General features: G+C 40.7%; 1 protein-coding gene across 17 annotated transcripts in view; it reads left to right on the top strand.

Annotated features, from left to right (window-relative positions):
- LDB2 (LIM domain binding 2) overlaps window positions 1-27331 on the top strand; it is a 244960-nt gene that overhangs the window by 21433 nt on the left and 196196 nt on the right. For 3 of the 17 annotated variants that reach the window (XM_084516466.1, XM_084516462.1, XM_084516463.1), the window contains exon 1: window positions 6187-6737. In XM_084516466.1, the coding sequence (XP_084372592.1) occupies window positions 6606-6737 (132 nt within the window). In that variant the 5' untranslated portion in view covers window positions 6187-6605. Of the gene's footprint in view, window positions 1-5603; window positions 5647-6066; window positions 6160-6183; window positions 6738-27331 lie in introns of those variants that run through there. The other 14 variants (XM_084516460.1, XM_084516458.1, XM_084516459.1 and 11 more) reach the window with 12 other exon arrangements.

Below are 27331 nucleotides of genomic sequence, written 5' to 3'. Positions count from 1 at the left end.
CAGGCTATCCTGCTATGTGTTAGTGAGGACAAGGTAGGGAGGAAGGGTTTCTAAAAGACTGTGTTAGAGTATGGCGTTGCTTATTTCTTAGGATATATTGAAGGGTGATTCTATACCGATTTTGAAAAACACATTGCTTAATATGTTAGAGCTGAGTGTCTGTGCCACCTGTATTTAATTCATGTCGAGCTTGTCTTTAAGGGAAATGAATGCGTCAGAAAGAGGCTTGGATTTTGCTGGCCTGCCTGATGTCTAGCTGGAGGGCTGGTCTACCAGGCCTCCCCCACTACATCTTTGGATTTTTGTTGGCCATCCGCCAATGTTACACATCACAGAACTGTCTTCTGTGCCACTGCAGGCTGCTTGCTTCCTCAGCTGCTGGGAGGTGGCTGCAAGAGGCAAATGACAGGAATTTCATCCTTTTCTGTTCTGTGCTCGATTGCTCTGGATTCACCATCCTCAGTATCAGCTCTTCAAGCTTCCTTCAAGGAAAACACACAGCTAGACTTGTTGAGCACTTTGGGTGAAGAACCCTAGTTGCTTCAAACAGCACTTTGCAGTGCCAGCCTCCAGTGGGAATCCACCCTAACCTTCAGCAGCAGATAGCAGAGGGCAGGAGAGAACAATGGGGTGGGGTGAGAAACTGTGAAGGCAAGCACATGGTTCAGGGAAAAGGACCAATGGAGAGGGGTGCTGGGTAGGTATGGGTGGTACAGAGGAAAACGAGGGAAATGAAGTCAGCAATGAAAAAAGGAGATGGAAGAAAACAAGACAGAAGTGTTGTCAAAGCTGCTGGATTCTGGAGAGCAGCCTTCGTAGCATGCTCAGAGATGCAGTAAGCCAAGGTATACAAAGGCTCTCACTAGTCTGGAAGATGATCTGGTTCTGTCAACGGGCAGATATTCTGCGGTATCCTGGATGTCAAGGGCTGAGTATTTCACACTTGGGACCTCATCCTCTCCTCCCCAGCACCACGTGGAGCTGTTTCCTCTGGCACGGTCACGATGTACACAGCACTTACCATGCCCAAATGAGATGCAGGGTAGATGCAGCCCCCCCAGATACACTGCTCAGGCTGCAGCTGTATGATGTGATGGCTGCCACTCTCTGACAGCACAGTGAGGAGCAAAACGAAGCCTCTGGTGCTTAAAGCTTAAATCTCTCCCTTGTGAGCTGAAGAGCCAGACTCTGCAGCTGAGAGCTCTTACAGGCCAATATCCTCTCTGTGCTAGGCACTTAACATGCACCGAACACTGGGCTACCATAGCTTAAATGGGGAGATGAGTTGGTTTGTTTGCTATATGTTGGTTTGTCTAGAGGTCCCATCGCTGTAACACTATGATATGGTGTTTAAATTTGTCTCGTTTCCTTCCCCAGCTCTAACTGGCATAGGTTGCTCTATACGTCCCGTGCGGGTGAGGCAGGCTGCCTGCTTGCTCACAGATGGGCAGGCTCCTCAAAGACTGCATTCAGATGAACATTCATAAAGTTCCAAGACAAAATTGAAAATCCTTTTGGTTGTGGACAAAGACCTTGTGCATACTGCAGAGCCCAAAAAGGTTTAACATCTCTTGTGCTGTCATCAATTCAGAGATACTTCTAGCACCATTGGTGTGCACTACAGCTATAACTTAAAATCTTACTTACTAGCATTAAGCAGATGAAGATAATACTTAGGATTGCCATATGTACAGAATTATCATTATAAAGAATTCATGCAAGTTAAGTTTGAGTTTGCAAACAGCCTGAAACATTTAAAAGAGGTGAACCCTTCTTGCTGCAACATAAACTCTGGAACACAGTAGTTTTGGTGGGCTCACATAGGGACTACTGAAAAAGTTTATGATAAAAATAACCATGTCATTTATTAACGACAGAAAAGGACATTAATCACAATTAAAAGAAAAAAAAAAAAAAGAAAAAAAAAAACAGCATACATGGAAAAAGTCTGGAAGTGCATACTGGGTCTGGCAAATATTTTTAACGACATATTCAAGAAATTTATTTAGTTTCCTGTCCACAAATTGTGAAAGGACAGTGTTTTCCCAAATGTGTTTTTATTTCACTATATTAATATTTAATGCAAACAAATTACAGCTTCTAGATTTCTTATAAATTGCAAGCATCTGCTACACTAGGTTCTATAGCTGTAGAAATTAATGGCAGTGTGCATCTCTGAAACCTGTCAAAATTCTGTGTTTGAGCTCAGTGATTGTGTGTTACATATGACAGGGTATTGCTGGTGTTTCTTTGTTGTGCGTCCCAACTTTTGAGAAGCATGTTTCATTTAGTCCTTCTGAGCATTCTCAGGAAAACAGTTTTGTTCTTTTACCTAAGGTCACTCCATCAGAAGTCTTTACTGCTGTCTGGCTTTTGTATAAACAAAGGACAGCCTGAAAAGGTAGTTTGGTTAATTTTTTCAAGAAATTCAAGTTTACTTGAGTATTCTCAAGAAACCTCATTTCGAGTACCTCTAGTTATTAGCTCTTCACTTGCTATGCATCTTTAACTAAGATCATTCTCTTCTGTTCCAGTCTTTTCAACAGCTACAAACCACCTTAAATGTATCCTTACAAACCTGATTACTGACAGAGACTGAACAGTCAATGCATACCAGGGATAAATACAGCAATTACACCTATTTACAGCTGTATCTCTTTTCTGCATTATTATTATTACTAAGTGGTTATTAAAAATAGTGCAGCCTTCAGAGCTGCTTGTCAGTTTTGCAAGGCAAGGACCGTGCCTCGGTTGTGCGGGTGCTTTTGGCAGTGCTGTGTTAGAGGGCTGTGGGTGCTGGCTGGTGGGGTGGAGGAGGACAGCACGGGTGCCCACATGTGTGGAGCATCCCTGGGCTCCAGCCACAGCCTCAGCCCGAAGGCAGCACCCAAATGTGGGGAAGAGTACAAGCAGCAGGGATGAATGAGCTGCCCCAATTTACCCTTCTTCGCTTCCTGCTTGTGTTCTGGAGAACGTTTCCACTGCTGATTTTTGGGCTGTTTGAACAGTCCTGCTATTGTAGCACATCCCGGCTATGTGTAGGCACTGTGGGTTTCACGCTGGGGGGGTGCAGAGGAAGAAAAAACAAACAAACAACAACAGCAAAAAAGCCATGCATCTCCCTGAAATGAAGGAAAATTGTCCTCAAGAGCTGTCAGAGTGGAGTCCTTGACTTACGTGGGCCCTTCTGCTTCTGCCCAGGAGAGGGCAATACGGCACCCAGCCATCAGCCAGCACATTGCTCCATGTCTTGAGGCTCCTTGGGGTGTCCGAGGCCCACATGGAGCATACCTGGCCAGAGACACGACTCCCAGCTCCAGGTCCACAAGTGGGGTCTGATGGTCCTGTCTCCCACCCAGCTCCACATGCTCTGTGGGGACTGAGGGCATGCAGCCCACCGCCACCTCCTTTTGTGCGTGGGCACAGCACCCACATGGGGCTAGCACTTTGGGATTGAGGATGCCCAAGGTCCCTTTTGGGTAAGGCTCTGCGCTTGGAGATGCGGGGGTATTCACATGTGTATACGCCTGTGTAAATGCAATGCTGCCCACACACTTTTTCTCATAGATTTGTAGCCATGCATACGCAGGCATATGAATCCCTTCGGTTTCAAGTTTGGGAAGACTTAAATAGTCCATTCCTCCCGTTTTCCTCTGTTTTTTCTTACAAAACTCATTTTCCAGATTAAGCAACATACTGGCCGTCCTAAACCTTGGGCCAGATGTCTGCCTTTGACCCCAGCTCCGCTTTCAGAGCAGTTTCATCCCGGGAGCAGGAGAGCCGAGCTGCGCACTCCTGCAGAGCACGCCAAACTTTAAAGGCAGCTGATCCAAGTGGGAATTGAACTGACACCGTCAGGATCCCTGTAACTTTATTTTCCTTTGATTCCACCTTCTGTTTTACTGTTCGGTGCATCATGCTGGTCTAGATGATAACAGGCAACTGGAAGTGCTGCTGGAGCCTGTAATTAGCACGTTCCTACCCTGGGACTCGGTTCTTGCCAGTGGGCTGTAGGTGTACAATAATTTGCCAGTTAATCAATGGGAATTATTAAAATATCACTGCATTTTTTTTTATTTTTTTTTTTTTTTGCATTGCAGAAGAGCTGTACACATAGGCTCTTGCATGGGGAAGTAGCTGGGGTTCTAAATCATAAAAGCAAATTGTCCTTCTAATTCAGTGCTTAGAGGTGGTTGTTGTTGTTTTAAAGCAAGCTCTGCCCCCCTTCTACCTCCCTACAGCAAAGTGAAGAATATTAATTTTGTTGGCAGGTCCAACTTCTTGAGGCAGTGATTTTTATCATGGTCAGAAAGTCCTTAAAACAGATACCATTTTGTAGCTGTGCAAAATTCCACCATCTTAATTATAAAAAGCAGTGTATCCTGTCTTGGGTAAACATGTTTTACTTCAGGTTTGCTTTGCAAACAAAGTAAAATCCACAGTTCGGTGTTTTTTGTTTGTTTGTTTGTTTTTTGTTTGTTTGTTTGTTTTTGTTTTTTGACATTTATTTAAGTAGGTGATACTTAAAATAAAAATGCATGTATTAGCACTGTAACTTTGCAATTTTCCCATCATTTTGGTTTTTGGGTTTTAAGGTAGCTGGGATGGGAATTTGTTGGAATACAATGCAGGAAGACCCAGGAAAGTTTTCTCCCAGGCCATGTAGCCACTTTATGGACTTACCATGCAGTCAGTGAGCACTGGAGGAGCACTGTTACTGTCACTGCAGCACTCCTGAGCCAAACGTTGTATGTGCTATTTATTAAACTCAGCATCTCTGGTGATGGTACTGGAGCGACAGAGTAGCATTGCTGCATAGCTAGGGAGCACTGAAGGAGAGAAGTGCAATACCCCGTGTATTATCTGTTGGCTCCCTGTTTAGTGACAGAAGCTGTGGGAAGTCTATAAAACAGCTCAATACGTCACTTCTTCTGGAAACTGTTATTCCACAAGAGTGTACAGAAATAGTTTTGCTAAACAGCAACTGGTATTTCGAAGATAAATTGTGATCCAGATCAGTGGTCAGCAGAATAAAGTGATGCCCTCTCATATTTTGTCCTGCAAAGAGAACTTGGATTTTCCAGATTTGGCCAAATATGGAAATGTAAAAAGGCAAGGAAAACTGGGATTTTGCGAATCTGTCTTGAAATATTCCTACATTTGGCTGGATTAAAATTATTTTGGCAGTTGGGGGATAATGCTCCAACATTTTTTTTAGGATTACTACGTAAAATTTGAAAGTGTAATGGTGCGTGCCTCGACTTCCCAATCTGTGAAATGGGCAAGCGTGCAGGGCTGATGCCAGGCGCTCCAGCTGAAAAGCGCTGTGAACACAGCCCGATTGTTACTCTCTTAATCATATTAGTTAACTAAATCTGTTCCTAGAGTGGTTCCATTTGCTTGAATGAATTTGCATGAGAGATTAATTCAGCACTGTTTATTGTTGTTTTTACATTTATTCAGCACTGTAAATAATGCCTGATACTTTACAGCTGTGTGTAAAGGCAGGCTGTGCTTCGAGGGCTTTTTTTTTCCCCCTTTCCCCCCCCAGGTAATTTGTAGGCTCCCCTCCCAACCCTCACACTTTCCCAAGGAGCGGACAAGCCCATTTTGTTTTTCCCTGCATTTTCAGGACTTTTCCTTAAGGTGATGACCCCTTTCCAGCACTTCCACCTAAGTCTGCTTCAAGTTCCCCCCATGGGGTGCTTCTTGCCCCCCACAACCCCCTTTTTTAATTTTTATATATATATATATTTTTGGAACTTTTGGGTTCACTCTCGCCGCTCTGCGGGGCCGGATTACTGCTGGCCAGGCTGGGAAGCCCCTGAGGGAACGGGGCGCCCCTTGGGGCGGCTGCCCTCAGGTAGCGACGGGGGGCGCCCTGCCCCGGGGGGGAGGTCCGTCTTTTGGGGCGGATCCCCTCCAAACGCAGCACCCCCCGGGGCAGAGTCAGGGGCAGGGGAAGGGGTAGGGTCCCCCCCAGCTCCCCCTGCCCCCAGGCGTGGCGCAGCCCCGTGTGGAAGCAGTGCCGAGGCTCCTCCGCGTCCCCCCCCCCCTCCGCCCCAAAGCGGCCCCAGGCCGCGGGTGGGCACCGCCGCGTCCCCGGGCTGGCTCAGGCAGCTTTAAAACCACCTATATGCTAACGAGCCCGGCTGCCAGGTTCCCGAGGGGTCCTGGCGGGGAGAAATTAAAACCAAACCTTGGACCTCTGTCAGGCTGGGAGAGGAAAATGATATTTTCGAACTAGTCCACAGCGTGGACAGGAAATGACCCCTCCAGAAACTGCTTCTTTAAAAACGAGCGGTGGTGCCTGAAGCCATCCAGCTCTCCGGAGCCTGTGCTCTCCCTCTCCCTCCCGCTCCCTCCCCGGCTCGCTCCTCTCCTCTCTTCTCCTCTCTTTCCCTCTCCTCTCCGCTCCCCCCCCCCACCCCCCCGCCGCCTCCTGCTCTAGAGGGCTCCCACAGCAGTTCCCAGCCAGTGTGTGCAGCCTGTATGTGTGTGTGTGCGCCTGCTGCTACTTTGTACTGTGGAGAACACACAGCCCATGTGCTCTGTATGGATGTTGGTGATACTCTGGGTAGCTTGAATCGCTGCAAGCAGGCAAGATGTCCAGCACACCACATGACCCTTTCTATTCTTCTCCTTTTGGCCCATTTTATAGGAGACACACACCATACATGGTGCAACCAGAGTACCGAATATATGAAATGAACAAGAGGCTGCAGTCGCGTACAGAGGTAAGTCCCTCAGCCTTGTTTTACTGTGCATGGAGCGTGCTGGGTTTCAGCCTGAATTCCAGCTGAAGCGTCCCATTAGGCAGTAGAGGATATGCAGGCATGAACCCTAATTAATTTAGTAGTTTAATTGGGTAATCCCTCATTATGTTTCCATGCAGAGCAACTCTTTGAGTAGATACCAGCTTAGGCTGAAATCTTGAAATTACAGCACAGCACTTCAGGACTGATTGTAATGCTGTTCTGAGGAAATTTCTTTGCCTAGTGTGTTGTTTGCTCAGGATCTGTCCTGCTGGCATTTGCAGCTATAATATTGCAAGGTATCTCTTCAGCTTCTGCACAAAACTAATCCAGAACCGTTGCAGGTTTAGGGGGAGAGGCGAGCCTTTATCTGCTTTTGTTTTGTAAACTCGTTAAAATTAAAAATGAATGCTGGCAGAAATCAGGAGCAGAGTTTTAAAAACTTGTGCCTAAGCTGCACTTAAAGGTGGAACACATGTCCAGAGCAGCCGACAGAGAAATTTGTGTTTACATTGGGAATGCGGTTGCTTTTAGCAAGAGGGATGATCCGTTCATGACTTTATCGTATAGCTGTCAAAAGTACCTAATAATGTAAACTACATTCACTGTTGCTTATGCTTTGTATAATCTGTTAGTGGTTTACACACTCTGGCTCCTGCACCCTGATCAGCTACCACAAAGGAAAATGCTAAATGGAGAGGGGAAATACTTTTGTCACTTAGGAGAAAAAATAATCGTGGTGGCTGCATCTTGTTATTTATGTGGTTAAATAAAGCACACTTTTTGGTCTGCTGAAGTGAAAAGTGTGTGGACTGCACCCGGCTGCATTTCTGCCCATGTGGCTGTGTTTGTGCAGCAAACATTCTTGGGGCTGCAATTTTGCATAGTAGTTTTCTAGTGGTGCCCTGCAAACACTTCTCAAAAGTATTCATCTTTTGTAATTAATAGCATTACATAGAGGCAAACGCCTGCCGAATTCGTGTCACAAAGCACGGTGGAGGATTTTAACTTGACCTGTTTGCTGCATTGTAATTCTTGACGAGAACATGAGGTTATCATAAAACAAAACACACATGCATGCCTGAATTGTCAGCTAAGCCATGGAGGGGCTGTGACGTTTAATGTATATGATACAGCTAACGAGATGTGACCTGCTTTCGGATTGGCTAGCTGCTCGGGGGAACTGGGTTTCTGGCACTCTTATCGCTGCTAGTCCTAAAACACTGCTCTTGGGTAATTGTTAAATACACTTCAGGCTGGCTGGAAACTCGAAGCAGCTCCCCAAACCATGGGAACTGCTCTTCAGTTTTGCCCCAAGTAGTTGGTTGCTGGTGGTCGCTGTCATTTAGCTATTGGTGTTTATTTTTTATTTTTTTTCTAAACTGTTTGTCAGTGACTTACAACTCCGATCCTTACATTCCTGTACATACTAGCATCATAATTTCTAGACTTTTCCAAATGAATAGAAGTGTGTATCATTAAGTGATTCCTTCAGGGCTTTGTGTGGAAGCTGTTCTGAAAAGCTGTCAGTGTTAATTTCACATATTATTTTAGCTGTACTTTTAGTATTTTATTAGGCCAATTTTCCTTGATGAATGTTACACTCAAAAAGTTTTCGAGGGACTTGTGAAACAACTTCTGCCTCCTGCATGGCTGAGGTGTGCTGAGAGGGACTTCGGTTTAATGGCAGGCTTTCCTGTTGGGTGGACTGTTGTGAGCAAAAAGCAGTAACCCGCTCCTCCTGCCATGGGTTTCAGCAGGATTTTACTTTGACAGATAGTGCCTAGTCAGTGAAGGCCTTATGCTCAAGGTTATTTTATTTCATTTGTTCACAGTAAAATTTGTGGTAGTTCAGTGTTTACATTCTGGTTGTCTTTTTTAATTTCTGAGCTTGTTGCTGTACGTATTGTTGTTCCTTGAAATGTATTGTCTAGTTTGTTTCATGTCATTTCATTCATCCCCCAATTAAAACAATTTCCTTTAATAAAGAAATGTTTTAGAAATTTACTTCCCTGGGACGCTTACAGGGACTAGGTGCGGGCAGCCTGCAGAGAATCCTGCTGCCTTCTTGGGCAGATTGGGAGTGGAAGTTTCACGTAATTTTCTGCACTTCCAAGTGTGTTTGTGCTCAGTTGCTGAAGGCTTCTGGAACATGTATAACTGGCTCTGAATTTCTTAAGTCCAGACCGATGGAGCCTCCTATGTCCTGGGAGGAATGTGCTTGTGCTTTGGGTGATAGAGGTTTACTGCTTGAGCATTTCTCTTCAGGCAGTCTTTGAAATAATGTGGGCACTGGTCTGAGGGAGGCTGCTTGCACTCTGCGAGCCCCAGGGGGTAGGTGAGCACAAGTAAAGCAGCTTAAGGGGAAAGGAATTACAAAGAAACTGCCCAAAAGACTGGGGGTAGCAAGATGTCAGATTCCACTTGGACCCAACTTCTGGAGAGAGCCGGTGGCAAGTGAGGATTTATTTTAAAAAATTGAACCCTACAGCTCTTATTCCTTCGTCCATTCCCATGCCTGGAAAGCCTTTGGGATTGTGTTGTTTTCCTATGGAATTAAAGTGGCCTTGATAATCTTTTCGAGTCGGATTCTCTGCTGTCCCTTGCAGTGGTGAAAGTTCGAAGGCAGAGCAAAATGTACATAAATGAGTGAAGTTGTACAGCAGATGGATGGAGAGCCTGTTAAGGAGTAACTATCTGTATGTCATGTCCTTCTACCTCCTCTTCCATCTGTAGAGCACACCTTTGTAATAAATCCATGTAACTTCTCTAGAGAGCTTGCAGGTAGGTGAAAAGTGATTCAGTAAAAGCCCTGGGGTGGTAGAGACACCATCAGGGAAGGCACCAGTAAATGCCATATCTGTTCCTGCCCCACCAGCAGCAGAGGGTGGTACGTGGGGGAGGTAGAAGAGTCCTGAGAGTGGCTCTGTGCTTAGGGACCCTCCCTGAGAAATCCGCTGCTCCCACTCTGGTTTGTGTCAGCATCCGATGGGAAGGAATAAATAGCCTCAGTGAAGGATGTGCTCAGCGTGTTAAGCAGACAAAATACCGAGTGATAAATAAAGGTCATTTAGATGCAGCATGGATATCTTTGTTATTCTTGTTTTCTTTAGGAAGAAACACTAGTGATGAAAGTAAAGAATCAGCAACTCCAGCCCACGCTAGACGTACAAACTTTTGCTCTCCAAACTTGTTGCAACTTTCTGGGCTCTTCAGGCAGAACCTACAGCTGCCTTTTTAAATTCAGGGTCAGTCTTAGGCGAAGAATTCCAATCACACCCAGGCAGGGGGTGGTTTTATGATGTAAGTACTGGCAAAAGTCCACTACCTAGCTAATTCTTATGTGATCTAAAGTAAATTAGGGGGCCTGAGTTACTAACCAGCATACAGAAACACCTTAGCTTCCTTAAAAGTTGTTCAAAGAAATCTAATCTTGTAATACTTTTTCTTAAATTATTTTATTTTTGTCCTAAATGGAAATGAATACATACTTTCTTAATAATACTTGGGAATGTCTAGTGCCATTTTGTAATATATCAATAATCCTGTTTTGAAGAAGTAAAATGCATATTTCAACGTTTAATAATCTCTGTCAGATATAAAGGCAAATCTTATTTACTTCCATCACAGTTAACTAACTTTCTGGTTAACTGAAATACAGCTGTTTCCTTGTATGTTTGTGGTTTCAAGGATTTCATGACTATTCACTCAAACTCAGTTTATCTCAATATTTTTATATCTATGTTAGTTTAACATTTCAAGGAAGGAAGCCTGTTGTGACTTAATCAGCAGTTTCTGAAGTCCTAGGTAGCAGATACGCAATGTAGGTAAATTAGCTTAAATATTTTCTCTGTTCTTCGTAAAATTTGATGTTAAAAAAAATCCACAATAAGAACTCTTTTCCTCTTTGATGTTGTAAATCCTTTTCCATTATAATATTTAATCATTTGAAATTGCTCACACTTAAAAGAAAACAAAAGGTGATTATATCTTGTATATAATTATTTTCCAGTAGCATTACAGCATGCTGCGCATAGATCGCTTAAAGTTGCTGACAGTTTAAAGTTTGAGGCATTGCTTTATTGCCAATAATCAAAGAAATGCATGAAGCCTTTCACTTGTTTATTTAGTCCTCTATATTTTTAGAACTTTGTCTATCATAGTATATTAAATTCACCTGTCTCTCTTTCTATTAGAAGAGAGTGGAGCCCTTCTGGCTAAGAGTGTTTTAAAGGTGACTGGAAAACTTGACTATTAGCATATTTGTTTTAAAGACAATCAGCTTAATCAGATCATATCATATTAAACTCCTACTGAACTGTATAGTGAATTTTCAAAAGTGGAGATTTCATGATGAAAGAAAATTTAAAGCAGATTAAAAGGAAAATAAAGAAGGATGTTATGATTATTTAAGAGCTACTAAATGAACTGGAAGCTTACACAGACATTCATATTCAAGCAAATATTTAAAGCAAAGCAAAGCAAAACAAAATTTTTACAGTTTAATGGAAGTCTCTTATTTTACTTCCTTGCATTGCTACCCGATGAAATAATCTTCTCTTCTTCTTCCTCCTGATGCATTTTTAATGGATTAGTCATAAAAATATCTGTTGTGACATCACATTTGTTCACATAGCAACTTAGTATCACAAACAGATCTGATATTGTATACATAAATCTGAGTTTGTCCAATGAGTTTGCTTTGTGGAGAAGAAACATAAACTTGTGTTTCAAAGTATTTTTGAGGAAATATTCCTTCTTCCACAAATATACTAATAGTACACAGCAATTCTAGGAACATGAGTAAAGTATTTTCAAAGCCTAGTTTTAAACCACGCTTTGCTGAAATTGAAAGGTCAGTTTTAAAAGAAAACCCTTGAACCCATTTAGGCAGACACTGACTTCAGAATGAATTCAAGGCTCTTTTTTTTTTTTTTTTTTTTCTCTGATTGTCATTTTATTTCATATAGTCTTTTTTCATCCCTTTAAAAAAAATGAGTTGCAGCTGTTTTCAATTAAAATTGTTACAAACTAACAATACTTATGAGGCTGGGGAAAAAAAAAAAAGACTACTTCCTTTCCATGCTGATCCTTAGCTTACAGCCAGGGATGTCTTGCTGCCTCCCCCCCCTCACATAGTAATATAGAGTGTAAACTTCATGCTGAAGGGATGGGAGGTTTGGGGGACAGGGGCTGGTGAGGGGGTCGAGGGAGAGTCAGTGTGAAGTATTAAAGCTGGATCTCCTCTGTAAATAGCTGTGATGCTTACCGGATCATTGCTATGAAGAAACCTTTTCAACCCTTCGTTTTCTCTCTTTTTTCCTCTTTACTATTTAAATCATAAATCCACTTTAAAAAAAAACCCTTAAACTCAGTCCTTCTCTGATGTAAACAAGATTTACTATGCAGATCAAGTCTCAAAAATAGAAGTCTCTGGACAGTGAGAAGGAACAAAATAAAGAGCATTACAAGGACCCAGTCTTGTACTCTTACTTAAACGGGAGTTTTGCCTGCAGTTGGATTGCAAGATTAGATTAAAAAAAATATTGGTTTTGATATATACACTTCCTTTGTTTATAGAAAAAGTATATGGGGTAGGTTTCTAAACTCATTACAATATTTTTAGCTAGACTCCTCTCTTCAAATGGTATTTGTTCGTATCTTTTTGCCAAAAGTTGTGTATCTGCTGTAAACAGGCATTCCAACCAAGCCAATACTTTGTTCGGTTGCTTCCTTCCCAAGCAGAGCTTGCTTTCCTGCATTGTGCTGTGTAAACAGGCCAGCATGTATCCTCATTTTGCTGGGTGCTCTCTTCCAAAAGTGGTTCCTGGGCTTTTCGAGATCTCAGAGGGGTGACCCTGGCAGGAACAAGGTTGCCCCCAAATGGCTGATGGTCAGTAGTCTCCAAAACTGGCTGAGGTAGGACAGGGCCTGTTGGTCAGGTCTCAGTGGTTTTATTTTTTTTAGCCAAAAATAGTAGTGAAAGAAACGTTTCTGAAACACTGGCTGAAATCTCTCTAGGCTTGTGTGCTTCTTTTCCCCAGTCCTTTCTTTCTGGGTTTGGTTATTGAATTCATGCTGAATATTCAGTTCAAGACTACTCCTAGAATACTGTTTCCATCTCTTTTACGTTCTGGTAGATGGCCACATGCTCCTAAACTGTAGCTTATAAGTTACTGATCTACGCCAAATTGTACTCTTGGTACTTCAGGGGATCAGCTAGAATCACTTGAGGGCAATAAACCTCTGTGGGAACGGTTGATGTTTCTGGAGACAACTCTGGCACTTCCATGCCTTATGGGGCTAGTGAAAAATCACTGACCTGGAAAAATAAGACCTTTCTAGAAATAAAATACTGGGGCTTGGTGGCCTTCTAAGCTTATCTGTTCATCAGGACTGAAGTGCGTAACGTAGAGTCTTTGTAACAGCCGTACATTTTACAGGAGCAGGCTGTCCTTTCCACGAGACATAGGTTCCCTTGGCACCGCTTTGCTGCCTGTTTGTCAAGGCCCACTTGCAGTGAGCCTCCTGGCCAGGCTGCTGTTCCTGTCCACATCATGCAGACCTGAAGCATGAGACTTGGGTGTAGCTGGCTTATTTTTTATGAATAACTCATCAGTAGTATTCATAACTCTGCAGCTAAAAGGTAAGCATCAGGCTAGACCTTCTCCCTAAGGTCTTTCTGTTGTCAGTGCTCAGTACTTAGCCGGGGCAGAGTCACAAGTTCACGACTGGCACAGTAAATCTAGAATGTGATGTAGATTTCTAAGTGTGCTTGAACTCGGCTGCCTGTTTACTTGCAAACTACCTGCTGGATTGTTGTATCCTTCCAAGAATCTGATAAATTAAAGCATTGCTGTTATAACTATCATGTGTGATCTGTACTACCTGCTGATAACCATCCTGCTTGATCCTAAGCCACAGGGTCAGCTTGCCAAGCCTAGGTAGCCAAACAGAAACTAATTCATATCTGTCTGTACCATTTGTGTGTGTGCTTAAAAAGGGAAGGGGGAAATCTAATCTCTGGGTGTAGTTTTGCAATCAGATTGCTCATGTACAGCAGACTCAATCCAGATCCCATCCATTACACGGCTGCTGGCTGAAGAGTAGAGCATCCTTCATGGTCCAGAAGGGTTGCACAGGCTACTTGGGTACCTCATCTGTTGCATTCAGGACACGAAGGAAACATTGTATGTGAATAATAGAGATCAAATATGGGCACCCCTGATTAAGGCAGACCCAAGAATAGACCTTAAATATAGTCTCACTGTGCTCATTCTTCAAAAACTTAATACGTGGAGAAAACAACTGTTCTTGTTTCAGTATTACTATGTGCAGACTTGCATCACCTATGCAGCAGACTTTTTTTTTTCTTTGGACTTTCAAGCACTTGTTTCTTCTAATTATTTTTATTAGGTTTATTTGCTAAAGCAGTAAATTGATTGAGAGAATTATGACTTTCAATACCTTGCATGTTTACAGTATTTCATGTACCTTATTGTGACTGGTGTTGTAGTTGTGTAGTTTTGCTTCAGCCATTAGAGGAACATTGTCTCAGAGAAAGACTTGCCATCTGTCCTAGAGCAGGATACAAAGAGATTTCTGAAATATTAATAACCACATTGGACAAAAAGAAATATTCTAAATTTTTAAATAGAGTAGTCACATGGAAAGAGGAAGAAGTTCAGAAACCACAAAAGTAAAGAGTGAAACTTTTTATTTTTATTATTTAATCTGGAGCACCCTCACTTTATCCCTCAGGAAGGCAGCCAGCAGCAGCAGTGTTCCTAACCAGCTCCTTTTCTAGGGGGTACAGAACCTCCAGCTTCAGCTGAGATAGGCATGAAACCTGCTTTGCCTTTGGGTTTGCAACTAGGATAGTGTTGTGGGTTTTGTTGTTGTTTTTGCAATTGGTTAAAGGGAATATGAAATGCCACATGCTCAATCCCTTGTATTCTAATAGTATAATAGTAACTTGCCTTTTCAGATCAGTGTCACTGTCTTCCGTAATTCTTGTTTCCACTTTAAGCACTGAAAATCTTTCCATGTTATTCCATTTCACATCACAATAATGCTATTGCAACTAGTAAACACCATTAAGTAAAAGCAAAATAATTCCTTTAGAGAAAACAAAAATTATTCCTGTAGAAGTTGTCCGGGATCTTGCAGGACACTCCTTTTTGGTACTGGGCCAACATTTCTCCACCTTTCTTTTTCCCCATACCTAAATGGTAAAAACATCAACAGGTTATGGATTCTATATGTGCATCTGCAACCATACCACTTGCTTTACTGCATGAAGGCAGTACAATAGCTTCACCACCTCTACCTAGACTTAATCACTGGAGTATCAGTTAACCCTTAGGGTAATTAGGTAATAATGTTGTTGATATGATTCGAAGCATCGTTTTAAGCAATTAGAAGTTCAGATATAATGTGCTGCAATTATGCATTATATAGCACATCTATCTGTTTTACAGAGCAAAAATTACCATATGTTTTGTGGGAAGCTTGGCATTTTACACCGAGTGGAGTTCTGCTTGTATTTACGAACAGCGTGCCTGTAAACTATGGTAATAACTCTTTGAAGGCCACACCTATGCACGTTGCTGATTATGTTAAAAGGCATAGGCCTGTTTTAATGAATGTGTTGGCATGAATAATGGGACATGGAAAGGCAACGCTCTGGGTAAAGGTTCGTTACCTGAGCGCAGCAAATACTACGTGTAAAATTTCCATGACTATTCACTTGAGTTTAACAGTGAATTTGCTCTGGCTATGCTCATGCTCTTTATGTGTTTCTGTGCCTGTTTGATCACTGGAGTTTTATTCCCACGAATAATTGCAGAATGCAAATTTCAAGTTGTTAAGGATTCTCAAAAGAAGTGGTTTATTTTATACGGGCTAAGCTGAGAGGCAGTGTTACTGTTTTGAGTTTCCAGAACCTCCCAGGTAGAACCATGATCTTTAGAAATGAAATACACCAGAGACAAATCTCTCATTGCTTTGCAATGAGGACTGACAAGTGTATGCATATAAAGCAAATTAATGTCAATGAGTGGTGGCAATGGGAAATTAAAGATCAGTAAATATGGTGTATTTGGACTTTTTAATTTTTTTTTCCGAGGGGCAGGATATACTGCTTACCATGTAGTTACTTTAGAAAAAAATGTAATATAAAATTGCTGAAAAAAATTAGAAGCTTCCTGGCATTATAAGCTCTAATTCCATCTGTGCTCATCCAGTCAGGGATGAGAAATAGTAACATGCGATATATGACCACTTACAGTATATAGTCTTAGCAGAATATTACATGCTTTATTGCACACTGCTTGTTATGAAAGACAAACATACGTCTTAAATTTGAATAATTAATGCATTGAAATAAGTTGTTATTAATTCCTAGCAAGTCTGAGTAGAAAGAAGTGGAATTCGTGAGATTTATTATTTGATGTGAATGATTAGCTCTGCTCTTTTCAATATCTCTTAACACTCTGTCAGGGTTAATAATGCAAAGTAAGAAGATCGGTCAAGATGCCAGCACAACGAGTACATCTCTTCTGTGACAGTGCTGCAAGATTATTTAACACCCACATCAAGAGCATCCTGAAGCAACTGAGTTACACCTTGACTGATTGTTCCATCCAAAGGGCTGCACTCCTAAATACGCAGCATCGCACAGACTTCCTAGTACAGAGCGGTGTTAGCACTGGTATGTAACCTGAAGCCACAACCTGCGTGTCTAGACTGACAAGAATCCTTCCAGTTGAGCCACTGTGACACCTTGTGGCTTATGAAGTAACACAAGTATCTTTTAGAAAACAGGTAAAAATTCAGAGGTTAGTGGGTGTTGATAAATGCCCTCTCATATGAGCATGAACAGAAATCTCTTGGCTAGATTACTGTGCTGTGCTTTTGTGATACAGTAAAATTAAGCAATAATGGGCTCATTTCTGTTCAGAGCCCTTATAATACATATTTTTCTGTGATGTGATGCGTCATAAGATGGGGCATCACTTCACTGAGTCTGATCTGCTCTTATCTCCAGTGCTCTGGTGTTTGCTCATCATTCAGATTACATAAAGAAACATGGTTTTGGCTGCTGCACAGAGTAAATATTTTGTTTCCAACCATTAATTTGGTTAACCAAAAGAGCGCTTGAAGCGATTAAAGTACATTTTGGTGCTGAGTATGTTCAAACAGTAGCAGAGTTGAACGAAACAAAAATACAGTAAGCATTTGGCAATGGGCACACAACTCTGTAAAACCCTGAATTTAGTGGGTTAAATAGATCAATATTTCAGCTGTAGGTAATTCATGAACTGCTTGCCTTACAATGAAGTTATATTTTTGGGAGAAATTCTTGATAAACTTAAAATTGGACCAATAATAATTGGACCAGCACTGCCAAGTCTACCACTAAACCACGTCCCTAAGCACGACATCTACACATCTTGTCGATATCTCCATCCCTGGACGTAGATGAACCACATCACTGGGCAGCCTCTTCCAATGCTTCGCAACCCTTCCAGTGAAAAAATTTTTCCCAATATCCAACCTAATCCTTCCCTGGCACAACTTGAGGCCATTTCTTCTTGTCCTATTGCTTGTTGCTTAGAGAAGAAACTGACTCCGTTGAGGTAGTTGCAGAGAGCCATACGGTCTCCCCTGAGCCTCCTTTTCTCTAGGCTAAACAACCCCAGGTCCCTCAGCCCTTCCTCATAAGACTTGTTCTCTAGTAGTCTCTGACCCTCACTTCTTGCATTGTTACATCTTGCATCACCACAAGACTTGCATGTCTGTGGTTTCTTCCATGATGATCCCAAGTGTTTGAAAGGAGTTTCCCAAAAACAGTCTCTTTGCTGTACATACTCCCTTGTGATGTAGGGAGTCTTCATCCTTTTGTTGTCCATTACCTTCAGGTGCATCCACACTGCTGTCAATTAAACATAACAGGTAGGCATATGGCCCAAACTTGCATTAAACTAGCTGGTGTGGGAAGCAGTAGCAGCACAGGGCTCGGTGCATACAATCTGTCTTATTTCACACAGCGGTATTTTATCTTTGCTGAGCTTTTAAAGTTGGGTGGCTACTGACGTTCATCCACACTCTTGCCTTCAAGATGTGCAGCGTTACATTTATTATAATATTTATATTATAAATATTTATATTATAAGTATTTATATTATAAGTATTACTTATTACTAGATTCTTGAGGCTGGGACCTTTTTTTCTGTTCTTGTACAGTACCAGCACAGAGCAGTTGTGGTCTGTGTCTGCAGCTCCTTGTTAGCACTGTGCTATATAATGTAACGAACTGAAGACTAGGAGTGGATAGTATTTAAAATACTTTCAAACCCAAATCTAATTATCCAACATTCATTTTGATTTCACAAATCAAATGTTTTAATTGATTTTACATATATTTATGTACTACAAGAAATTCTCTGACTAGAAATACCACAATACAGTAGGTTCTTGGAAGATGACTGTTTAATGTTATTAACACATTTCATTACTTCTCAAATAATTCAGCATGCCCGTGCAAACCTCCTGGCTTTGCCAAGAAAGTACAAATATATTTTAGGGTAGTATTCAGCTGGTTGATTTGTACATCTGATACTGTTATTAAATCCATTACTTTTTAGTGTGATTCTTCAGTAGTTTCATGTCAATCAGAGAAGCTCATTCCAAGTCCATTTTCTCTTAACAGTGGAAGGACTAACTTATCTTAAATTCCCCAAGAAAAACATATTCTTCTCAGTGAGGACTGGTGTTGGGAAATCTTATTTCATAAGGATTTGGGGAGGAAATATTATAGTCTTGTCATAAATAAGTAGAGATGAACCAGGAGGTTGTTCTAGGGAAGAAAGGCAACATTTTTTTTTAATTGTTTGCACTCTACTGATTTAATTAGCCAGTGAGAACAGACCCACTTTGAATATTAAAAAGACAAAATCAACTCCCCCCCTCTCCCATCCCCACATCTGTTGCCTTTTGGAGACTACTCACAATACCAGAACTATCCGATGCCTAGTGGATTTTGCTTTTTAACAGACACTACCTGTATTTGCTTGCAAATAAAGGGGGCAGTTGTAAATCTTTTATTCCGCTTTGGAGGGAAAGGGGCTATTTAAATTGTCATTTTGAAAGAAAGCGGGCTACCTTAAGCAGAACTGAAGCATTATTGGCGTGTTACACAAATGAAGGTAGTTACAGTCTCGATACATTTCTGAATGGTGATCTAATAGCAATATCTTAATGATTACCATATTAAAGAAACTTAAGTTGTTCCTGAGGCTGCTTCAAGTTGAAAAGAGTGGAGTCCTGTGAGGGGCATACATTGGTTAGGGGCAGGACAGCATGGATGGGTAAAAACTACCAAAATGATCTCTGCTATATTTCATTATGCTCCTTCTGCAGTATAAATTGGATTGAATTTCAATAAGGAAGGGAAGCAATTCACTGCACCTCTGCTGGGTTAGGCCCACCCCTGCAAAGGAGCTAGTGCCTTCCCTCTAATCACAGTCTAGATTATGAATATTAACGCCTCATCCTGGATCCCAGCCTCACAGAATTGAGGGATGCTTCTCTTGCTCAGTGCCCATCCTTCCAGCATTTGTGGACCACACAACTCCCTTAGCTTTGTTTAATGCAGCAGCTAAAGAAAAAGGGTGGAATTTTTAATGTTTTTCTTTTTTTTTTTTTTTTTTTTTTTAATGGAAGTATACTAGCTATTTTATTAAAACATTTTTCCTGTTGAGAGGAAAGAACCCTCCTGGTTTTGCTGAAGTTGCCTTTTTACAAACACAATTACCTGTATAATTTTGAAGATTATTATTAGGGAGTATATTAAACTATTAGGACCATGGGAACTCGGACAAACCCACCTGGCGTGCAAAATTTTGTTACTGGAATAGCTGCACTAAGCTTGAGAACACTGAGTGTGATTATAAGAGGCAACTGAGAAATATAAATTGAGAGCTCAGCCCAGCAGTCTTTCCCTTCCTTGGAGATTGATGGCACACAGATGCACAATTGCAAATAACATACTGTTTGTGGGCCAATGGTACTGGTGTGGTTTTTATCTTTATTTTTTTTTTCTCTATCACAAACTTCCTAGATTTGTTTCAGGCAGCTCTTACTATCTCTCTGTAATGCAGTACCTCATCCAAGGCAAAGTTTTCCTGTTTGTGTCAATGGAACTGGGATTTGGCCATGCATTTGGAGGTGCCAGGGCACAACACTGAGGCAGCTTCGAGCACGCACCTCATTCCTACAGAAGATGGTTCAGCAAAAACTCAGTTCAGGGACCTACCTATTCTAATAGCTTTAACAATTTAGGGTGACTCAGTTCTTCGGGATGAATTTCAGGCACTTTGAAGGTTCAGAAGGGCATATTCAGATTTTAGGTGTCGTCTATAGTTGGCGATGTGATAGAACTGTGTGTTCAGGGGCATAGATTATGTTTGCAGTTATCATTTCACAAATGCCAAAGGTACAACAGAAAGCATGGTTAAAAACAGCAGCACTCAGTATCAGGGAATATTGAGTAGCAAAGCAAATAACAAGAAAGGGGGTTAAGTTTTCAGTCAAATTTAGCTGGAGAGAAATGAACTGCACATAAATTAGCAGAATAGCAGTTACATCTGACAAGCTGTAGGAAGTAAATCATTTAGGTGAGCTTATCCACACTCATTGAAAGTGGACTCTGAAGCCTATGATGTTAGCTGTATTAATAAATAACAATTTTCACAAGATTTGTTATTAGGCTTTGTCTTCATTTGTTTGGTTTTAATACCAATCAAAAACAAATCCTCGACATTCATAGTTAATATTTTTCAACATTTTTCCTCAAGCAGCTGCTAGCCTCTCTGCTTCACTGGGAAGGGGAGAGGAGACGATTAAATGAAATTCATAGCCTCTTAGTGTCTGTTCAGTCTGCAACTGGCAGCATGTGTGGTTTGTGGCTGCTGGACTGGCAGACTTGCAGCCTCGGTATGACGTCAAGTGCACACATCATGGATTTGTGTAGGCTAAATATGGGCCTTAAAAACCCACCCTCCCCTGGTTGCCCTCAGTTAGGAGGCTACGGACTTCTCCAAGTAAAAATCAGAGCAAAGAAATTGTGCTCCTCATTACAGCTACAAACTTGTGTGCTTGGCAGAGTGGCCTCGGTTACTCAGTTCAGCAGCTCTTTTTTATTTTTTTGTAGCTGGGTTTTCTATATTTCTTTATTTGCCTGGCACAGTAAATGATAACTTACTGCTTTAATAAGTGACAAATGGATGCAGCTAGCAAATCTTAGTTCTGCTGAAGTAAACAGCAAATTCTTCATTAGTTTGAACAGCACCAGCGCCATGCATTTACCATAAAGTAAGGATTCCTTCAGCTTGTTATTTGTAGGAACCTTTGAAGTTCTTTTGCTAAGAAAATGAGATTGAAATAATTATCTCTACAAGGTTGTGTGTATGTTGACAAAATGTTACTATCTGTCTTATACTCCGTTGCATTTAAAACCTCTGGGTGTATTTCAGGCCGTAGAGTGTTTACAGAAGTATAGCCACTTGCATTCATAGTCATCTCTCTTGCACCTACTTCATAGCTTATTTATTCGTAGAAATTGCATTTGGAATTTCCAGGCATCTAAACTATTTTCAGCATCAAACTGACCACTGATCTTAAAAAATGATCTACATCAGCACCAACTCAATCATTGACAAGGGCTGGAGGAAATTAAACATCTGGGATCTATTAAGATTTTTATTTATGCTTTTAAATATTGAAGTGTGTATTGCTGCTTGCCTTTTACGCTTTGAGCATGAATCCATTAAAGAAAGCTCTCACAACACAAGCAGTTGTATGGTAAAGTGATTTGGGCTAGAAATCTGGGACACAGCTATGGAAGTATGGAGGAATCAGAATGAAGTCGATGACTGTGGGGAATGCCGATTGATTTATTTATTTAGTGCTGGCATAGAAGACATTGCCAGATTCTTCCCAAAGACAACAGACTAAAATTCTTATGTGGCTTCTCTCTGAAAATGCTTCACTCTTGCATTTATCTGCTTTCCCTATACTGAGTCTTCGAGGTGCAAACTTGTTGGATTTTTCAGTCTTCCATGGAAGAATGATGGCCTTGAATTTTCTCACTAGCATGCTTTCAAATAATCCTCTAATTGCACCCTCACCAAAGGAGGGATTTTTTTTTTAATTATTCATTTGCTTTAGTAATCACATAATTTTTTTTTTTTTTTTTTTTTTTTTTTTTTTTTTTGAGGAAGAAACAGGCCTGTTGGGACAGTAGCCCAACAGCCTGCTGAGTTTCTTGCTGAACTGCCCATGCCTGAGGCAAACTCCACAAATTCCCCTCTGCTCCTGTGGAGGCATGGGCAGAGTGGGGCATGGGATTAGCAGGTTAAGCCTTTGAGGTGCTTCATCACCATGGGAACAAGGAGATTTTAAGTATTTTGTTAAAGAAAGACATTTGGGCAACAAGAAATGCTGCTACTGGGCTTTTTGGAGCCGAGTTGAGGAAAGGTCTATAGTATTGTTAGGTTTTCAGCGAATGAAGCCTTGCAACAGAACTGGAACTTCCAACATTAGCATCGTTTAGATGTGTTTTTGTGTTTGAGCCTCAATTTTCCCAATTGCAGGCTCTTAATATAGTTTTCTAAATACAGTCCTCTGCCTTGCTCCTCTTTAAGCTGAAACATTTAATTTCTAAACTAATGAGCTGCATAGACTATGCTTTTGTTAAGCAAGTACTTGCAGATGCCCTTAGGTGAAGAGGGCACCCTGGATGGATTCTCAGGTGTGGTGTAGGAGCCTGTTGCCAATCTCCATTGGAGTGCGTGTACTGAGCCAACACCGCTGATGTGCAGGCACCTTTAATCAACAGCACGCTCAACACCTGGAATTTCAGCATCTAGAGCAAGAGCTGAAGGCTCCTGTTAACTCTCAGTAAACTGCTGTATCCTATTGTCGCTGGGACCAGTCACTAGAGGGGGTGAGATCTCATACCTAAAGTATTACAGGCATTTTGGAGGAACTTTGTAAATCCTATTCACAGTGAATGGTGGATGGAGGAGCTTATTACCTGGTAGCAGTCCTTCAGTGGAGGCTGAGTCCCTTCCATCCCACAGAAACACTGTTATTAAAGGAACTCAGAAATTAGTCAATGGCTTGATGTTCTTACTGCAGAGACTGAACACAGTATCTGTAAGCAATTAATTGGAAACCATGCCATTTTGTGGGAAGTGGAAGGAAAAAGGATGAACACTTGTATATAATCAATGTATTTGAGGTATATTTCCCATTGTAAGTTTTACCAAAATTTTCCATTATTCACTTTGGATTTACGGAAATGGGAGAATAATACAGTAAATGTGAAAGTTAGCATTAGGAAGGGGAGGGTAGGAAAAGGTTTTCAGAAATGGCTTGCTAGCAAATGTACCAAGCTGACTGGCCGTGACCAGAGTGATTATTTAAATAACTCAAAGGGAAGAGCAAAAGCAGATGGGTTTGTTGATGTAGCATACAGTGTCTTTAAAAGGACATTCTGATTTTGTTTTTGTTGACCTGATGCAAAAGTTCAAGATTGTATAATGTCCTTGATTATATATGTTTAGAACTTGCCTAGGATGTATCTAAAAGCATATATTGAATTAATAACTCAGCAAAAAGCTGCTATATTCTTATGAGACCCCTACTGAGTACTGTGTTCAATTCTGCGGCCCCCAGCACAAGAAGGACGTGAACGTGTTAAAGTGAGTCTAGAGGAGGGCCACAAGAGTGATCAAGGGGCTGGAGCACCTCTGCTATGAGGACAGGCTGAGAGGGTTGGGGTTGTTCAGCCTGGAGAAGAGATGGCTCCGGGGGGACTTTACAGTGGCCTTCCAGTATGTGAAGGGGGCTACAGGAAAGCTGGGGAGAGACTCTTTGTCAGGGAGTGTAGGGATAGGATGAGGGTAATGGTTTTAAATTAAAGGGTAGAGTTAGATTAGACATTAGGAAGAAATTCTTTACTCTGAGGGTGGTGAGGAAGTGGAACAGGTTGCCCAGAGAAGCTGTGGATTCATGGAAGTACTCATGGCCAGGCTGGACGGGGCTTTGAGCAACCTGGTGGGAGGTGTCCATGCCCATGGCAGGGGGGGGTAGAATTAGATGATCTTTAAGGTCCCGTCCAACCCAAACCATTCTATGATTCTATGTTTCTGTATTTTTTTTTATCAACAGAAGTTTAGTAGGTTACAAAATTTGAATATCCTTCAGGATTTCCCTTCGGGTTTTGTCCCAACATACACATGAAAATCTTAGCCATGCCATCCTAAAAACTTAAAGAAAAGTGAAATTAGTTGAAGTTTCACCCAGAACCTCCATCACTGATGTAGGGAATTTCAATGAATAGAAATAATTCCACTGCTGATGATCATTCAAAATATCAATGATTTTCTTTTTTTTTTAGGTGACATTGTAAGATTTTTTTTACAAGTTTAAATTGGCATTTCTCATTCATTTAGAGAGATGCTTAGCGTTCTGACAGCTGACAACCTAAACGTATGCTGTGAATGAAAAAGAAATTTTAAAAAATCTCAGAGCTAGATCATAGTGTGGAAATTCAGCAAAAGTAGCCTATTCACTATAAACGACTAGTTGCAGCACTCCTACTAAATGTGTTTCAATTCATTTTTTGTCACTAAGAAATGGAGAAATAGGTATCATATTAAAGGAGACCACATCCTTTTATGCAAATTTAATGCATTTGGCAGGTTTATCATGATAAATGGTCAGGATGAGATAGTTCATGATGTATCTCTAATCTCTTCTGTGAAGATGTTCATGTCTTGCAGGAAGTAGCCCCTTGAGACATCAAATCTTTAGAAGTGTGTGGCAGATGGTGATGTCTGCAGAGCCTCATAGATTGCTTTGAAGTTCCTCCAAATGATGCCTTCAGTTAGCGTGTTTGAGTTTTTGCAAGTTCTCTTGCTTTGTCTCTCCTTCGGTGTCATCTCTCCTCCTTCCTAAACTTGTGTCCCCAAGTTGTTTTCTCGTATTGGAAACACACAGCACACCCTCATTGAGTGTACCTCAACTCACTCCCCAGTCCTGTCATATCATTGCCTGCAAAGTTGTTCTTCCATTAGGCATCCTATGTATTTTAAGAGCAGTGCTTTACAACAGCAAAACAGTAAAATGGAAAAAATGTCTTAGAAAAGCTTATCTATCACTTTTGCTTTGTGCTCACTGAGTGAACCTTTGGAGCTAACATCCATGCCAGTGTCATGTTAACTAATCAGTTATAATCAATTACCAATATTAATCAGGCCAACTTCTCTTTAGGATAGTAAGAAGAAATGGTTAAGTTTTAATGCTGCTACAGGGAGTCTGAGGAAACTGACAAAAGAAAAAAAAATGCTGCAAACCTTTTGAAAATGAATACCTAATTTAATGGAATATAGACAGTGAAATAGATAGTCTAAAAGTATAAAAATAATACAGGTTGCAGATCTGAACAGTTGCATATTTTCAAATCTGAATATTTTCACCTTTCTTCAGTTAGTGCTGGTTAATCTGAATTTGGCTGAGCACATTTAATGAAATCAAGTACCAAATTTCACGTAAAATTTTACACCTGTCATGTTCCTTGTAAGTTCACATTTTAGAGTCAATCTCCTTAAGTATTCGTGTTACCTTCTCCGCTGTACATAATTTTTGTGTATTAGACTGTAATATTCTTGTATCTAGGAATTTTGGGGGGCGTTACTTCTCTCTCAAATGCAATTGTCACAACTTGATACGTTTAAAATATCTTCCTGCGTAATGCTTTTTCAATCATGGCCTAGTGATTCCTACTAATTCACATATTAACATTTCAAATAATAATTTCAAAATCATTCTGTGATTCCTCAGTCTGCTATACTCTGTGTGACAAAGTCCATCTTCTATTAAGGCGAAGACCTAAATATTTCTGTTTGCATCACATTTGCTTTTCCAGTTTAAACCGTTCTCTAAGACTTTTACCTTTTTTTTTTTTTTTTTTTACATGTAGAAGCCACACCTAACAGTGCTGTATTACCCAGTTGCTTTAAAAAGGGAAGGGACCAATGAGTTGTGTGTTCTTGGAAAATTGAGGGTAGTAATTAACTTCTGTGATAAGTTCAGTTTAAAAAATCTTGACTTTGAGGCTGTACTTACAAGCTTCTGAATCTATGACATTACCTAACCACTTCTGGAGAAGTTGGCATTTTTTAGAAGATATCAGTAATTAATTGTTGAAGGCAACTTAGGGTATCTTCAGAAATATAGTTTAGGTTCTTATTATTATGCCAAATGTTATGGTTTTATATCACAATCTAGTTTTTTAAAAAAGGCCCTGAAAAACTCAACCACAGTTCTGACTCAGCTGTCCACAACCTAGAAGGGGCTACTAAAGACTTGAAAAACTTGCTTCTTAAAATTCTGCTAGTGCATGAAGGAAAAGATTGTAGTGGTTTTTCTGTCTCCGTGACATTTCCTTCATTCCAGTTACTGCTATATCATTTCATCCCATGGGGATTTGTAGAATCACTTAGAATGATTCTAGATTTATAAGAATTTATTTGTAGAGCAAAGAGTTTTTTTGCCTTTGGAATGTTAAAAGAAAGTACCACTGATAGTCACAATCTTTAATTTAAATATATATGTATATATTCTCATGCCTAATTGGTACTTTACAACACAGCTTATCAAAATGCTTCTTTTCCCCTCCACAAATGATTTTTGAGTTTCTCATACAGACCCAACTAACACTGTAACAATGATGTATCTGGTACTGCATTTAAATAAATGATGCGACTGAATACAGATTTAAATTAATCCAAACTCAGAGTACCTGGCTGGAATGTCACTTTTACATTTCTTCCCCCAAACTGAACTGGCAAAATATTTGTACATGTAAATGAAATCATAAATATTTACCTGCTTACTGTGGTTTTCATGAGTGCATATTTTTTCTGGATAGAAATGAGACAGATCTGGCAGTTGATTCAGTCTATTCCAAAACTTTTGGCCCATATGAAGGAGGCCATGTCAGTATCTGTGACTTACTCTATCACATATGGTATTAAAGCCTAATAGACAAGACCACTGGAGGCAATCTGGCTATGAGCAGAAGACTCAATTGTTAAAATCTCACCTGTTTTCCAAAACAGGTGTTAAAAATATGTTTGGTCATCTCAGTCTTAGGCTTTCTGGAAGAGAACCCCAAAGACTATATTGAGAATATATTCTCAAGAATATATTCTCAAGAATATATTCTCAATTCTGAATTTAGAATATATTCTCAATTCTGAATTTTCCAACTTCAGTGTTAATTTTGTTGTAGTTTTATTTTTTTAAATAATAGCAAAATAAGAAACTTCTTTCAGTACTATTCTGATAATCATCATTATCTAGCCATGTTGCAAATGTGTATTCAGTAGAGTCAAGAAACCTGTGTGAACAGAATGTCCTGAATAGCATATCCAGTGCAAACATTGTGAATTATAACCCAGATCTTTTGTCTAGGGCATCTTAAGATCTCTAGATCACTCCAT

This window comes from Aythya ferina (genome assembly GCF_964211825.1).
Source record: "Aythya ferina genome assembly, chromosome: 4".
NCBI classification, from domain to species: domain Eukaryota; kingdom Metazoa; phylum Chordata; class Aves; order Anseriformes; family Anatidae; genus Aythya; species Aythya ferina.
The sequence above is the reverse complement of the archived record's forward strand: the minus strand, read 5'-3'. Positions and strand labels throughout refer to the sequence as shown.